We start from the raw sequence: 16,804 nt of genomic DNA on the forward strand, positions 1-16,804 counted from the left end.
CACAACAACCTTAGGAGGGAGATACTATTATTATCCCCATTTTATAGAAGAGTAAACTGAGGCAAAGTAAGTAACTTGTCCAAGGTCACACAAGGGATTTAGTGTGAAAAATGGAGCAATAAAACAAGAAGTAGGCCAGGCGCGGTGGCTCATGCCTGTAATCCCAGCACTTTGGGAGGTCGAGGTGGGCGGTTCACGAAGTCAGGAGATCAAGACCATCCTGGCTAACATGGTGAAACCCCATCTCTACTAAAAATACAAAAAATTAGCCGGGCGTGGTGGCCGGTGCCTGTAGTCCCAGCTACTCAGGAGGTTGAGGCAAGAGAATGGCGTGAACCCGGGAGGCGGAGCTTGGAGTGAGCTGAGATCGCTCTACTGCACTCCAGCCTGGAAGACAGAGTAAGACTCTGTCTCAAAAAAAAAAAAAAAAAAAAAAACAAGAAGTATACATTTTTTTTTGCTCTGTCTCCAAATTTTCTCTTATGTATTTCCATACCACTCAACATATTTACCCTTCAAAATGCATCAAAATCCAATTTTATGTCAATAAAGCTATAATTCTATAAAAGACAAAAGCAAAATAGTATACTATGTAGTCTCACTGAGCTGGCTGAAAGAAGAATGCCCAATCTGTAAGAACATGTCTACTACTACTACTAATATTTGATACAATTAGAATAAGGCAATGATTTTACAATACATACCAAGTGAACAAGCATGGAGATTTACCCTACATTTACATTTATAATCATGGCAGAGAGATCTTATTTCACTCCTATTTTATAAAATAAACTCATCCTTCCAGCATACTAAATTTTTTAAAGTAAAGGTTATAGAATAAATAGAATAAAAAAGATAAATTAATATCTTTTTTGTGGGACATAGTGGACTAGGCTGATACTACAATAATTAAAACAAAGAATGAAATGGCTCTGGAAATTATAATAAAAATGCACTTCCTTTTTGTCTTAGTCTCTTTAGTTTTATGTGTCATGCTGCTTTCAAGCTATCTTTTCAATACTAAATGATGGAAAGAAAAATGCTTGTATTCATATTTGATTTTATTTGTTGGCTGGGCACAGGGAAGTGAAAACTCTGTAAAAATCCTAGAGTTGTTTTCAATTGTAGTATTCACATTAACTACAGACATTTACCAAGTTGTCTCCGTGTACAGTAATAAAAAGCCTGTAACATCTATTCTAAAAATTATCCCAACATGCATCTAGGAATGATCAAATTTCTCTCATCCCATCATCAGCTTTTTGCTTTCCCCAATGCTCTTAGGAAAAGTCACTATAAAAAGTCTCCTCCTGCAGCGTGGACAACATAATAAGTCCCCATCTCTATAAAAATTTTAACAAAGTAGCCAGGCATGGTGGCCTGTGCCTGTAGTCCCAGCTACTCAAGACGCTGAGGTGGGAGGACTGCTTGATCTCTGAGTCCAGGAGTTTGAGGCTTCAATGAGATACGAACAAGCCACCACACTCCAGCCTGGGTGACAGAGTGAGACTCTGTCTCTTAAAAAAAAAGAGTCTCCTCCTGACACCAATCCTTGGTCAGTAGACAGAAGAACTCTGTGCTTGGGAGAAAAGCACAAAATACCATCTGATCATACAGATCATACTCTTGCTAGCCACACACTGTGATTTATTTCTCTCTCTTTTCTCACAACCCACAACCAATCTGTTAAGAAATCCTATTGGCTCTACTGTCAAAATTTATTCAGAATCCTACCACTTCTCATCATTTCCTCTACCACCACCCTGCTTGGAGCCACCAGCATCTCTCACCTGTATGATGGCAATGGCTCTCAGACTCTGCACACTACCCCCTGAATGACCACCTATTCTCAACATGGCAGCCAGAAAGATCACTGTCAGATGATCACGCCAGCCCTCATTCTGTTGCTTACAGTCCTGCAGTGGCTCCCAATCTCACTCCAAGTGAAAAGCTAATATCCTCAAAATGGCCTCCGAGGTTCTTCACAATCAATGAGGCCCCCTCTCCTCCTACTCCCCTCACTTATCTGTTCCAGCCACACTGGTTTCTCTCCCCTCCCCAGATATGCCAGGCTTATGCCCACCTCATGGCCTTTGCTCCAGTTTTTCCCTCAGCTAAGTGTGTTTTTCAAAAATGCCTATGAATTTTACCTTGGCTTTGCTGGTCTTGTTTAGATTAGAAACTTGATCAATCAATTGCTGGACAGAGTCAGAACTGACTTTTCCATCTTCCAAACGATGAAAGATTAATCGAGGTTTTCCTTCAGGGTTTTTCAGAAAAGCTTCTTCACAGTCTTCCAATAAAAGGCTAGATTGGAAATCAGCATTTTGTGTGCTATACTGCATTGTGGCAGCAAGCAGTTAGTTAATCAACCTAAGTGCCAATAATGGAGTTTTACTACAGTGACAAGTGGCCAGAAAAGGTCCAACTGCACAACAAGTGAAGCTTTCCAAAAATGGATGTGTTATGGCTCTCTTCCAGTTTGGTCTTAAAATATAATATATTCATTAGCCAACAGTGAGCATAAATATAATAAATTATGCATTAAATTGTAAAGCACATAAAACTTTATTTTTTAAACCTAGAAAAGATCTCAAAAATACTCTTAAACTAGGCTCAAAATAATGGACTAGACTCATGAGACTTTGAAAATAGATGGCAAACAAATTCCATTTAAAAATGTATAATTTCCATGTTAACACAAGTAGGCAGGAGGTCATGCGTGGGTAGGTACACAGGCACCATCCAGGGCAACAGCCAGAGTCCTGCACTGCTTTTCCAGGAGTTCTTTTTAATGCCTTTAATTTGACCCGCCTCCCTTCATGGCTGAATCACAGGAGAAATCTCTTACAATGAAACATAGGAGCTAAAATATGGCAAGTCCAGGAGAGGCCTTTATTCCAGATAAAGGTTTCAAAATGAGGAATTCTTTGCTCTTGATTGGCCCTCCTTCATTATGTCAGCACCCTTCTTGGGCAGACCAGGCTCACTAAGAATTCTTGAACCTATGTAGAAGGAGAGGTGCTTCTCTGTTTGGATGGCAGCCCCAAAGTTTTGAGAGTTTTCTCTTTCCCAGTTCTTTCAGACTTTTCTCATCTAATAAATGACCCTAATCCTTATACCCAATATATACTATAAGAAAGATCTGGAGACAGATTGGAAGAGGCTGGGTGACTGAGGTGAAGGTAAAAAAATCCCAAAAAACAACTTTGTTACAGGGAACCAAAATTATATTTTTAATGAAAATTCTAGAAAAAAAAATCCTAGAACTAACAATCTGCTGAGGTCTTCTCTCTCTCTCCCTCCCTTCTTTCTTTCTCTCCCTTTTTTTTTTTTTTTTTTTTTTGAGACAGGGTCTCACTCTGTCACCCAGCCTGGTGTGCAGTGGTGCAATCACAGCTCACCGCAGCTTTAACCTCCTGGGCTCAAGCGATCCTCCCACCTCAGCCTACCGAGTAGCTAGGCCCACAGGCAGCTAATTTTTGTACTTTTGTAAACCCAGCTAATTTTTGTATTTTTTGTAGAGATGAGGTTTCACCATGTTGCCCAGGCAAGTCTTGAATTCCTGGGCTCAAGTGATCCTCTCACCTTGGCCTCCCAAAGTGCTGGGATTATAGGCATGAGCCACTGAGTGCAGCCCACATCTACTGGGGTTTTCTACACAACAAAGGACACTGCAACCAATTCCCCTTTCTAGAAAGCATTAAATGAAAGTTGTCTAGGGAAACAAATATTTTTGTGGGGTGTGTGTGTGTGTGTATGTGTAGAAGGGCGATACTGTATGATTCAGAATCTGCAAATTAGACTACTAGCCCAAAATATTAAAAATTAAGAAACATTCTGTTGTATATTTCTGCGCCAATCCATTCTACCCAAACCACAGAAGTTTTCTATATTAAAATCACTCTGGCCATGTTCTATAGAATTTTGGAATTTCAATGATTCATCTGTCAGTGCTTTGTGGGAAAAGTCTGTGGCCCATTAGAAGACCAAACAATGGGCTTGCTGTTCAGGCACATGTCCATATTTCAAGACATTCCCTACAAAACTGACCCATGGGGCTCAGATAAAATGATATGATCTCTGGTATTTTATTCAAATAATCTGGTGGAACGGAAGCAGATGCTACAGATGAAACAACTAGTCATGAGTTGATAATTGCTGAAGTTAGATAGTATAACAGGCCAGCTAATATGTTGATAAGTTGCACTTTAGGATCCCTTCAGAAAGTAGCCTGAGCAGACAAAAATGTAGGGGATGAGCTGCAAGAGAAGATGTAGCTTTGTGGGGCTGGAGGAGTTAAAACAGTAAAGCTGAGGCATAATGAAGAAAGTTCAAGTATAGAACAAACAAGAGCTTCCACTTGCCTAAATTCTATAACGAAACTCTATAGGAGATCTGGTTAAAAAAAAAAAAAAAGCTGAATGAAACCAATAATAGGGCCTAAGAAGTCCTGAAAGGTGACTGAATTACTATTTAGGCACGGAAGCCTCCCCATCCCTTGAGAAAGACTGATGATGCCCTGAGGAAAACCAGTCACAGTCGCCCCTCTGTGCTGCTGTGCAAAGGGAGAGGCACCTCTCCTTCTACGTAGGTTCAAGCTTTCTTAGTGAGTCTGGTCTGCCCAACAAGGGTGCTGATGTAATGAAAGAGGGCCAATCATGAGCAAAGAATTCCTCATTTTTAAACCTTTATCTGGAATATTCCTACTCAGCCAGCCTCTCCCGGACTCACCATATTTCAGTTCCCATTCTTCGTTGTAGGAGATTTCTCCTGGGATTTTTCTCCTTCCATGAAGTGAGGCTGGTCAAATTAAAGGCATTAAAGAAGAAGCCCTGGAAAAGCAGTGCAGGAGCCTGGCCGTTTCCCTCTAATGCACCTTCTCCGGTCAGTAACACCGAGAGGCACAGTGCCTGTGCACCTTACTAAGCATGACTTCCTGCCTACCTTCCCAGCCTACAACTAAGTATGTTGTTAGCATAGCTTGCTCCAAATCCAATCATTTCATACATCAAAACCATACATTTTGAGCTTCATAATTTCTTATAAGAGGCCTGAATAGTGTGAGAAGCCAGTGAACACTATCTTCAAATAACTCTGTGGATACCATCTGCACACAGGGAATAATTATTGACAGGAAAGTGTTTCCCCATGGAGCTTCCAAGCTGCTCAGGAGAGGCTTTTCTAGATTCATCTTTTGGGAAGGATGGGGTAGTCATCAGGGTAGGTGAAGGAAAAATCTGAAACAAAGGCTCCAACAGCCCTTGTTTGTGGTGTGGAGCCCATCCCAACTGCCATACCTCTTGACAGGCATGAAAGAAACAAATAATAAAATAATAAGCAACTGGAATAAGAAAAGTTTAAGTAAAATAAAGCCAAAGTAGAGACTAAAATTATTAAATTTAAGAAATTAAAATCCTCATTTCTTTAACAAGAATAAAATTTTTTAAAATGTACAATATAAAATTTTACTAAAAGGAGATAAACTGAAATCTAAGCAAAAGTAATAAAATATGAAATAAATGGGGAGGAAAACATTAAGAAGAGTTTAAAATTGGAAAAGAAAAATAAATGTTAAAGTGTAAAAATAATGTATACAATGTTTTATTAAAAAGTAAGGTTTTTGTTTGTTTGTTTTTGAGACAGGGTCATACTCTGTCACCCAGAAAGTTTCTTTAATGTAAAGAAAAAACAAAATGGTTTTATGGATCAAAGATAAGAATTAGAAAAAATAATGTAACAACAAATAACATATTACCAAGTAAGATAAAAAAACTACTCAATCATTAAGTAGTAAGATAAGATATATCCTTAATAAATATAAAAACAGGGAAAGAAAAGGGAAGGGGTGGATAGCAATGAAACCCTACTGAAGGCAGTCAAGTTGAAGAACTCCTTAAACATATTCTGGATGAAGGCTCATTGACCAGGTAGTTCCCTGTTCACCCGGCCACTAGGCAAAGTCTTAAGGGTCTACAATGGGCTATGCTACAGGGAAACTGGTGAAACTTAAGGCCCTACATATATCTATACACAGTTAAAGTCAGAGTTGGTCCACAATTAAAAAAGCAAAATGCTTTGGAAAGGTTAAATTTAGACAGTAAATCTAGAAAGAAAAATTAGCCTCTTATTAAACTTATTTTGTCCTTTATATCTAACTGGTGAAAAAAAATCTTTACTCGCAGACAAGATTCATTAGCATGATTATATTCACATTATAAGAACATTGTTCACTTTACTGGGTCTATTTAAATAGTAAGCTCCTCAGAAAATGTAAATTATGATTCAACACCTACACAAGTGATCAAGTACGTGAACTTTATATGTAACATACATAGTTCAAATACCTCTGTTTGTATCCAAAGAAAGAAAACAATGAAGGTTAATGTTGATTATTGAAATTAGGGGTTATCAACTTTTTCTGTAAAAGGCCAGATAGTAAACAACTCAGGTTTTGTAGGACACATGGTTTCTGTTGTAAAGATTCAACTTTGCTATTATAGTATGAAGGCAGCTGTAGAAAATACACGAATGGGCCAGGTGTGTTGGCCTACGCCTGTAATCCCAGCACTTTGGGAGGCCAAGGCAGGGGGATCACAAGGTTAGGAGATCGAGACCATCCTGGCTAGCACAGTGAAACCCCGTCTCTACTAAAAATACAAAAAATTAGCCAGGCGTGCTGGTGGGCGCCTGTAGTCCCAGCTACTCAGGAGGCTGAGGCAGGAGAATGGTGTGAACCTGGGAGGTGGAGCTTGCAGTGAGCCGAGATTGCGCCACTGCACTCCAGCCTGGACGACAGAGCAAGACTGTCTCAAAAAAAAAAAAAAAAAAAAAAAAAAAAATATATATATATATATATATATATATATATGAATGAATGAATGTGGCTGTGTTCCAATAAAACTTTATTTACAAAAGCAAACTCCTGGCTAGATTTGGCCCTTGGGCTATATTTGCCAAACTCTGATTAAAATAAGCTAAAAATTAAGATGTTGATCATATGACCTATGAAACAAGTCTAACAGCATAAAACTTAATTATTTTATTTAAGTGTGAAACAGTTGTAGAATTTATTGAATTTCATGGATTTTTTTATTATAAGGATGCAATTAAAATTTATCTTTGAAGCTTATTTGGCAAACTCAATTCTATTTACAGTTTACTGCTTATAATAAATCACATTTTTTTTCAGCTTACCTTGGTAATGTTAAGTGAATAAATAAAATAACTAAAGAACTTTTCTCAATTTCCCATTTTCTTACAGTGAGGTATTGATTTTCAACATCTATTGGAAAATAAACAGCATGGAAAAAATATCCCATTGTCTCGCACATTCTCTTAAGTTTAGGTGAATAGTCCTAAAAACAAATGAAAACATACAAAAGTTTAATGTATTTAACTAAAGATCAAGTGAGATTCATACTACTTAAAATCAAAAGCACGCTTTAAAACAGGTTATACTGGATATCTTTTCATATAAAATTTTAAAAATAATCAGATTTTAAAGAAAATCTTAAAAAGGCAAGTTTCTCTCAAATACAAATAATAATAGCTTAGCAACTTGGCCTTTTTCTAGCTCAGAAAATGACTTATTTCATAGTAAACCTAGAACAACAGGAGACAGTATTAGGCTATTTTGCTTTGGTATTTGTTTCTTTTTGTTATTATTACTATGAACAATCTGTTTTATTGTCATAAAGAGTGCAAAATATAGATCCATAAATCTGTATAGTAAAAAACATCCACCATGATATATCAGAACACTAAAGCAGAGCGCTATAAGTTAAAAACACATAAATCTATAATTCAGTTAGTAAGTAATGATGACTATTATTATGAAAGAAATCAGTAATGCCCTCAAAATGTCCTTGGGAATAACACATTCAATTACTGGATGGAAGGTTTGGGCTTTAAAATATTATATCTTTTTACTAAAATTGAATAATATCACAAAGGAAAGCTAAATGAATTTGGTAATCAACAACAGGGAAGATGTTAATATAGCAGGTATAGCATGTGACACACAGATTCTATAAAATTCCCTTGGAACACTGGTAGGCAAGCTTTTTATATAAAGGGTTAGATAGCAAATATTTCTACAAAAATAATAATAGCTTTACAACTTGGCTGCTTTAGCAGGGATCTTTGTGGCTTACTTGGTTTCTATCACAATTTACTCTGCCATTGAATTGGTGTTGTAGTGCTGCCATGGATGATACATAAACGAATGAGTGCAGCAATGTTCTAATAAAACTTGATAGACACTAAGATTTGTATTTCATATAATTTCCACATGTCATAAAATATTATTCTCCTTTTGATTTTTTCTACCACTTAAAATGTGAAAACCAATCTTATCTCTGGGCCATTTAAAACAGGCAGCAGGCCAGATTTCACCAACTGGCTATAGTGACCCTTGCCTTAGAATAACTCCAACGGCTGCCTTGGAAAATTTAAACCACGTTAAGGAGAAAATTTTACTACCTGAGACAGACTCAAGGATAGAGCTGGCAGAGAGAGTAACTAAAGTAGACACAATCAACAAGAGTCTTAAACATTGTGGAGAATATGCAATGAAAAATTCACTAAACAAGCCTAGGCAACACAATGAGTCACTTTCTCTGCAAAAAAAAAAAAAAAAAAAAAAAAATTAAATTAGCCGTATGTGGTGGTGTGTACTGTAGTCCTAGCTGTTCTGGAGGACTGAGTGGGAAGATTGCTTGAGCTCATGAGTTTTAGGCTACAGTGAGCTATGACTGTGCCACTGCCCTCCAGCCCAGGCAACAGAGCAAGACACTGTCTCAAAACAAGCAAACACACAAACAAAAAAAAGTCCAGAAAGTTCCAACACCTTAGTTTGACATTTAAAACTAACTAAAACGAGTTAAAACCTTCTTTTTCTGTCTTAGCTCCTGTCCTAGGAAAGTTAATTCCAGAAAGTAAAAATAAATAAATAAACTCTCAATTCACCACCTTTCTTTACATATAATATTGAACAATATTTTCTCTTAAGAAAAGCCCAAGACACTTCCTGTTCTTTAAGACATATAATCTAGTAGGGAACTATTTGGTTGAGATACAGTAGTATCAGAAACAGAATATAATATTAGCTTATATTTTAAATTGGTTGATACAGAATTTATAAATATCCTCACCTTAAGGAAAAGATCCATCTCAGGCTGGGTTTCATCTGTATAAATGAGGTAACATCTGACAGTGTTACTCCACAGAGAATGTGAAAAAAGAGGAGTAACTTGTAATAAACTAGCTACAGCAATATCCCAGTCATCTGAAAATAAAATTTCTCAAGTTCATGAAAAAATTACCAGAACACATTTGATCATTCTAAAAAAGTTTTAAAAACATAACAGGCATCATAGAATGGAATCTGATCTTACATGTTAATACTGCCATACCTTCTAGAGTAATATATTCAAAGGCAATTAGTTTTCTAAACTCAAATTCGATCCTAGGACTTGAAGCAATGAATGTCACCAGTGGTCTTCCCTGAGGCACCAGTGGTTCCAGTCAAGTGTCATGAAAAAATTTTACATGAGTTACTCAATTAGTTGGTTACCTGAAGTTAGCCTACATTCCCAAGAGGATCTATAGCTTTACTTTCTTATTATTCTTGAAATATATTGAGTTAAAAGAATGTTCAAGAATGGCATAAAATGAAAAGTAGCCTTATGCTAACTATATTTAGTGAGAGTAAAAATTTAACACATATTTGGCTAGTTCAAAAAGCACAATTTTAAAAATGATTTTCATTTTGCTGATAGAGAAATAATTGTACGGTTTTAAGGAAAAAGAGTAGAACTACTTATAACTTCTTAGGTCCGCACTGATATTGAAATTCTGAACAGATCTTAGAGCTATTCTGGACACTATGTTATATAAAAATAAGGAAAATATTCTTTTGGGTATGAATACAGTTGTCCCTTGGTATCAATGGAGGATTGGTACCAGCACTTCCCCTCACATACCAAATCCACAGATGCTCAGGTCCCTTACATAAAATCATGTGGTGTTTGCATATAAATTACGCACATCCTCCCATATTCTTTAAATCAAGACTTCTCCAATTCGCGGCCCGTGGGCCTCATGTGGCCTAGGATGGCTTTGCAGCCCAACACAACATTGTAAGACTTTTTATCAATTTTTTTTAGCTCATCAACTATCATTAGTGTATTTTATTTGTGGCCAAAGACAATTCTTCTTTCAATGTGGGCCAGGGAAGCTAAAAGACTGGATACCCCTGCTTTAAATAATCTCTAGTTATTTACACTACCTCATGCAATGTAAATACTATGTAAATAGCTGTTATACTGTATTGTTTCTTATTTCTATTTTTATTGTTGTATTGTTATTTTCATTGTTATTTTTCCAAATATTTTGGATCAGTGGTTGAGTGGATCTGTGGATATAGAAGGAAAACTGTACTATATTACCTAATAGAGCTTTTTGGTATTATCTCCATAACCTGCTCTAATCTTCAGCACTATCAAAGAAGCAGAGGGAAAGATTAAAACCTACTGTTTTTCAGTTAATCTACATTAGATTTGCTGCTCAACTAAAACACCAGAGAATTCAGACCATAACACAGTTACTAGAACCTGGCTGGCCAGGCTGGCAGGAGTGCCATCTGATCACCATATGAATTATGTAACCTCGTCCTTCCTTGTTAGTTACAGCCCCACTGTATAATGGTTTGTCAATGGAAAGCACTAGGAACACAAATTTCATGCTTTGCCAATGGTATTAGTAGTTCTAGCACAAGATTATAAAACATGAACAGTCACTACCACTAGGCAAGTAATTGACAAACAGCATGTATTACCTCTATTAACATTTGCAAAGGGTCCTTCCACATCTATAGAACTATGGGCAAACTCAGGGCCTCTGAAGGACTGCTGAAGCTGGATCATGCTTCCTATGGAAGGTTCACTTCCCAAGGCTCCACCAGTCCAATATTCACATTGGGTTCCAGCAGCTGTTCAGCAAGAGATTTTTATCTTGTGAAAGCCAACTTATTGAATGTTCAAAAACTCATCACATATACTGAACAGGATTTCTGATTTTAAAAAATATGAAAATATTACAAATATTCAAATGATTTTGAAAATACTTTGCCATCGACTTTTGGCAAAGTTCAAAGATACTGATTAACATAATTCTAGTTATCATCTCAAATTCAAAGAGAGGATTAAAAAGAGAAAGATGAAAATAAACAAGAATAAAAAAGAAATGATAATAAGAAGGAAGTTAAAAACATTTTACAAAAAAAAATTCTAAAAAACATTTCCAACTGTACAGCTTAGGCACCAGTTAAAATCTGAAGGAAAAAACCTCAAAGGCAGACTGTTACTAACACACATAAATATAAAAATATTCATAATTTATTAGGACATAAACTCTTTGCAGCAGGGAGTACCTCCTTCTCAATCTCCTAGAGCAACAAAATTAATGTCTGAATCAATAGCTACTTATGAACATGATGATTTTCTAATCAATTATATTTGTCAGAATATCTACATCCTTGATAACTATAAGTAAATTGTTATTTGAGCTAAATCTCTGGCAAAACTGAGCTTACTATTTGTAGCTCTTTGAATCTCACATGGGTGACATGCCCCCTCAAGTGTTCCTTCTTCATGTTTAAAACAAAAATGAAAAAAGACCTAGAAAGGAATTTGTTTCTAACTTGCCAAGACAATTACAATAGTTTTGAAACACTGTACATTTGAATATGTCAATACTGAAATAATCACTAAGACTTGTGTTGGGGTATAAAAAAGCATTTTCTCAGCTACTCTTGGCCATTAAGAATCTTTTTTTTTTTTTTTTTTGAGATGAGTCTCGCTCTGTTGCCACACTGGAGTGCGGTGGCGCGATCTTGGCTCATTGCAACCTCCACCTCCTGGGTTCAAGCGATTTTCCTGCCTCAGCCTCCCGAGTAGCTGGGACTACAGGCACGCACCACCACGCCCAGCTAATTTTTGTATTTAGTAGAGACGGGGTTTCACCATGTTGGCCAGGATGGTCTTGATCTTTTGACCTCGTGATCCGCCCACCTTGGCCTCCCAAAGTGCTGGGATTACAGGCATGAGCCACCGCGCCCGGCCTTCATTTTTTTCCTTAAAAGTTAGCAATAAAAATTCCAGGATGTTGGTCAGATTCCAATGATACTACAATGAAAATTAAGAAGGAACTGTCAGTTACCATATTTTACTCCAAAATGCATCCATTTGTGAGAATATACTTACAGTTCATTACAAATGGGAGAGTGACTACATTTTTCCACTGCATTTTAAAATAGAATATTTTTCTTTTTTCAGTGTCAATCACACTTTAACATTTTCTTAGAATATGTAAACCCTTTCACTCTGTGATTTCAAGCTTTTATTTCCAGAAAACATGTTTCATTTGTTTAATTATAAAACAAATACTTTTTGAATAGTTCACAAGGCTATACTGGAAACCACTCAGTGAACTATAAGGCAAGTATTCTAAATGATAGTTGCAAAGAATACATCATTATGTAAAGAAATAACATTGCAGAGACTAGTAACTCCAATATCCATTCTCCTCTTCTTTCTTCAGTAACAGAACACTACATTTCAGTTGGACACATGTCTGCCTGGCTGCTGATTACACTATCCAGTCTTCCCAGTTATAGTTCTGACTAATGGGATTTGAGAAGTGATCTTAGGTTGTACCTTCTGGGAAAGGAACGTGTTCTCCCCTTCCTTCTTTCCCTTGGCTAAAATGCAGATGTGCTGGTGGGAGCTGGGGTAGATATCTTAGACTAGAGAGTAAAAGTTATGGGTTAGGGTTGGCAGAGTGACAAGGTAGAAGGAACTTCAGTCCCCAAATTCATACACTTCATGGAGAAGTGGTGTCTTAGCAGCTGACAGAGAGAACGCACGACACTATTTGCAACAGTAGTTAAAGCAATAACCTAATACAGATAAGTAAAAGAAATCTAGCAGAATTCAAAGTTGGCTCTACATGTCATTACAGCCATGTTGAAAGCTCAAAATATAAATAGGATATACACTTACCAGTGACATCTGTACAGTTGTCATCTGAATCAGACTCCCCAGGATCAAATACTTGGATACCCTGAGCCTGTAGCCTCTGAAGTTTGCTCTCCAACTCCCTCTTGGCCCTCAGTAAGTCCTGAATTTCATTTTCTTTGGTCTCCCTAAAAATCTTTAAAAAGAATAATTTTAATTTTGAAAGCTTTTTCATAATCAAAAAGTTGTGTCATCAACTTTAAGGGAAAAATATTTCATTCATAAAACCAATATTCATTTGGTCCTCGATTTCCTTTTTCATAGGGTGAATGTCCTAGTACCTTTACCTTACTGTTTTGCAACTGGAAGCCACTGGAATTCCAGCAGGATGCATGTCTGTGGTGTGGGTCTGTCATGTGCACTGCATGATGTTTAGGAAATTTGTCTCTCTCCCACTAAATACCAATAATACAACATCCCTAAACATTTCCAGATGCTTTTCCCCATACAGAAACACTTTCCTTCTTTTCGAAATTACTATTAAAATGTTCACTTTCATACGTTTTTCTTTGAAATGATCTCAAGTTTTACCACGTCCAACTCAAAAATGTGAAAGTGCTCTACACTAATTCTTACAACTTTCCTGAATCCTACATGACTTACTTCTATTTATTCATTGCATTATATATTATATATACTTTTAGAATATACTATTTTATTCTATGTTGCTTTGGGGGTAAAAATGTAAGGAATTTACCTTGAATTGCCTTTTAACTTTATCTCTGTCATGTTCAAATGTCGCTGCTCTCTCCATTGCTTGGTATTTCGCTTCTAAAGCACTTTCTTTTTCTCGAAGTATCTTCTGATACGTTTTTTGAAGTGCCTAGAATAATTTACCTTGTTATTTCCTAACAAAAATAGTCTTGCTCCTCAATTTTACATTCTTATATATATACATATATATATGTTACGTATCTTAGAATTTTAAGTCTACTTATTATTTTACCAATTATCAGGAACTTCATGTTGCCATTTTATTCAAAACATGATGGAAAAAAACCGCAACCATGCTTGAACTACCACAAATAAAGACTAACATTAAGCTTTCAATGGAAATTAACTTTTTTTGAAACACTGCATCAGCTCTTAAACTTCCTTATGCCTTTTCCATCTTTGTGATAGTAAAAATTACATTTTGTAAGCTTAACTTGAAGGATAAGTAGTTCTAAGAGACTGTGTGCCTGTTGGCACTATGTCTTATTCATCTCACCATCCCTTGAGCACTTCACAGTGCCTGGTACACTGCAAGTCTCCAGTAAATGTCTGACACAATGAATGAAATAAATATGGATAAGTTTTTTCATGCCTCGATATGTGAGAAAGGAACCAGTATGTTTCACAGGGAATCAGGATTGGTGACATGAGTGACTGTGACACTTGCCAACTCTTATTGCACTCCGCCCTGTTTGGTTTGGCCTTTTCTACCCCCACCTCACAGTTGTTTCCAACGTGCAGTGTCTGTTGGGCAGTGGCTTGGATACATTAAATCAGATATTTGAAATGCACTAGTCCATTTTATACATGCAAGTGCATTAAGGTTGCCCAGTAGGAAAACTGATAAGACAACAGATAAACTGCTATACGGACTTCTTCCCAGACAACGACAATAATTACACAACAGCTAATGAGGGAGTTTAACAACAACAACAACAACAACAACAACAACACCTGACTAGAAGAATGTCTAGTCTTGAAGACAGGAGGCTTTTTTTCTTTTAGAAAAATCAGTCTGAGGTATTTATTTCACCCCGACTGTAACGACTCCGGGAACTCTTAGGCTGCCTATAAGTCTCTCCCACAGTAAAGAGTAAACAAACGACACAACAACGATCAGAGGGGCCCCAAACTGAGGGCAAAAAGTTTTAGAGATTCGTTCACAGAAAAGCAACCTCTTGCTTTATACTATTTTTTTTTTTTTTTTGATACGGAGTCTCGCTCTGTCACCCAAGCTGGAGTGCAATGGTGCAATCTCGGCTCACTGCAACCTCCGCCTCCCGGGTTCAAGCAATTCTCCTGCCTCAGCCTCCTGAGTAGCTGGGATTACAGGCGCCTGCCACCATGCCCGGCTAATTTTTGTATTTTTAGTAGAGACGGGGTTTCACCATGTTGGCCAGGCTGATCTCGAACTCCTGACCTCAGGTGATCCGTCCGCCTAGGCCTCGAAAAGTGTTAGGATTACAGGCGTGAGCCACCACGCCCGGCCGCTTTACATACTATTTTATTGAATTATAATGGACCTGCTACATGGAGGGCATGCAATAATTGCTTTTAGCGTAAATTAATCAAATGGACTAGGGAAATTTGACTACATCTAGAGAAGGTTTTCAACCATGGTGAGATCAGGAGGCTTCCAGAAATTTTCATGTCAAGACCATTAAAATGCAAGAGCGATGAAACTTCACAAAGAAACCGACACATGAGCCCCACTTTGGAGACCCACTTAAAATTTTTATGGTGGGGAGGGGGGTGAAACTCCTAGGAAGAGTTTGCTGAGTTGCTTCAACAGATGTCACCAGCCTTCTGAGAGGGTGGGCGCGGGGGCGGCAGTGGAGCGGGAGATTGGCATTTGCCTCCTCAGGACACTTTCCGGCTAATTTCTTCTAGGTGCCTCAATGAATAAACCAGAAATAGAAAAGCGGGGACCGGGCGCGGTGGCTCACTCCTGTAATCCCAGAACTTTAGGAGGCTAAGGCGGGAGGATCATTGAGCCCAGGAGTTCCAGGTTGCAGTGAGCCGCGATCGTGCCACCGCAGCGAGACCCTGTCCCCAAAAAAAGAGACAGAAAAAGGGGAGGGTTAAGGAATCATTTCAGACTCGAAGAGAATATGGCCTCTCAAATTAAAATGGGCAGTTTCCGCCGAACTTTCAAAGCCGCTTGGTTTGGAGAGGGAGCAGGACGGCCGTGCTTCCCAAGGGTCTCCCGGCGTCGCGGCCCAGCCCGGCGTTACCTGCAGTTCGGCCCGCAGCCGCTTGTTCTCCGTGTCCAGCTTGGCCTCGCGGCGGCCCATGGACAACAACTCCTGGTTCTTGCTGACGCGAAAGATCTCGTACTCCTTCTTGAGCCGCTCGTACTCGGCCGCCGCGTACTCCAGCTCTGGCACCGACGAGCCAGTAGACTTGAAGCTGGCCCCCAGCAGCCCGCCGGCGCCCACCCCGCGGGGCAGCGACCCGGGCCCGGCCCCTGCCGCCGCCCCCGCGCCTCGGCGGAACGAGTTGCGCAGCAGGCGGGCCTTGGGCTTCACCTCCACCGGGATCTCGCAGGCCTCGCCGCCGCCCGCCCCGTACGTGTCCTCGATCACTTCCCCGCCCGCGGGGCTCACGAGCGACGAGGCGGTCCCCATGGCGTCCGTTGCCGCTACTACCTAGTGAGTACCAGCGGGACTGGGCAGCGGAACGGAACGGGACGGGGCAGGGCAGAGGAACGGAACGGGACGGGGCGGGCCAGCGGGATGGAGCGGGGCCGGAGAGCAGGACTGGGCGGAGCAGCGGGACGGGGCGGAGCAGCGGAACGGGGCGAGGCGGGGGAACGGGATGGGGCGGGGAAACAGGAGGGGCGGGGCAGCAGAACTGGGCGGGGCGGGGGTGCAGGACGGGGCGGGGGAGCAGGACGGGGCGGGGCAGCGGAACGGGGCGGGGCGGGGCCGGAGAGCCGGAAGAGGAGAGGCAGCGGAACGGGGCGGGGAGGGAGAGCGGAATGGGGTGGGGCAACTGGAGGGGCGGGGCAG

At 39.3% G+C, this 16,804-nt stretch overlaps 1 protein-coding gene across 5 annotated transcripts in view; it reads right to left on the bottom strand.

Moving 5' to 3' along the window:
* NPHP3 (nephrocystin 3) overlaps window positions 1-16,547 on the bottom strand; it is a 41,587-nt gene extending 25,040 nt beyond the window's left edge. For 2 of the 5 annotated variants that reach the window (XR_010155335.1, XM_024355686.3), the window contains exons 1-7: window positions 16,028-16,547; window positions 13,777-13,902; window positions 13,065-13,215; window positions 10,841-10,993; window positions 9,156-9,289; window positions 7,198-7,358; window positions 2,151-2,307 (exon numbers count right to left, since the gene is read on the bottom strand). Coding sequence is in view for 4 of the 5 variants with exons in the window: in XM_024355686.3 (XP_024211454.2) it covers window positions 2,151-2,307; window positions 7,198-7,358; window positions 9,156-9,289; window positions 10,841-10,993; window positions 13,065-13,215; window positions 13,777-13,902; window positions 16,028-16,420 (1,275 nt within the window). In the remaining variant the exon portion in view is untranslated. The remainder of the gene's footprint in view (window positions 1-2,150; window positions 2,308-7,197; window positions 7,359-9,155; window positions 9,290-10,840; window positions 10,994-13,064; window positions 13,216-13,776; window positions 13,903-16,027) is intronic. The other 3 variants (XM_024355683.3, XM_024355685.3, XM_016941944.4) reach the window with 2 other exon arrangements.
* Between the last annotated feature and the right edge of the window lie 257 nt (window positions 16,548-16,804).

The sequence above is a fragment of the Pan troglodytes genome, chromosome 2 (assembly GCF_028858775.2).
Source record: "Pan troglodytes isolate AG18354 chromosome 2, NHGRI_mPanTro3-v2.0_pri, whole genome shotgun sequence".
NCBI lineage: Eukaryota > Metazoa > Chordata > Mammalia > Primates > Hominidae > Pan > Pan troglodytes.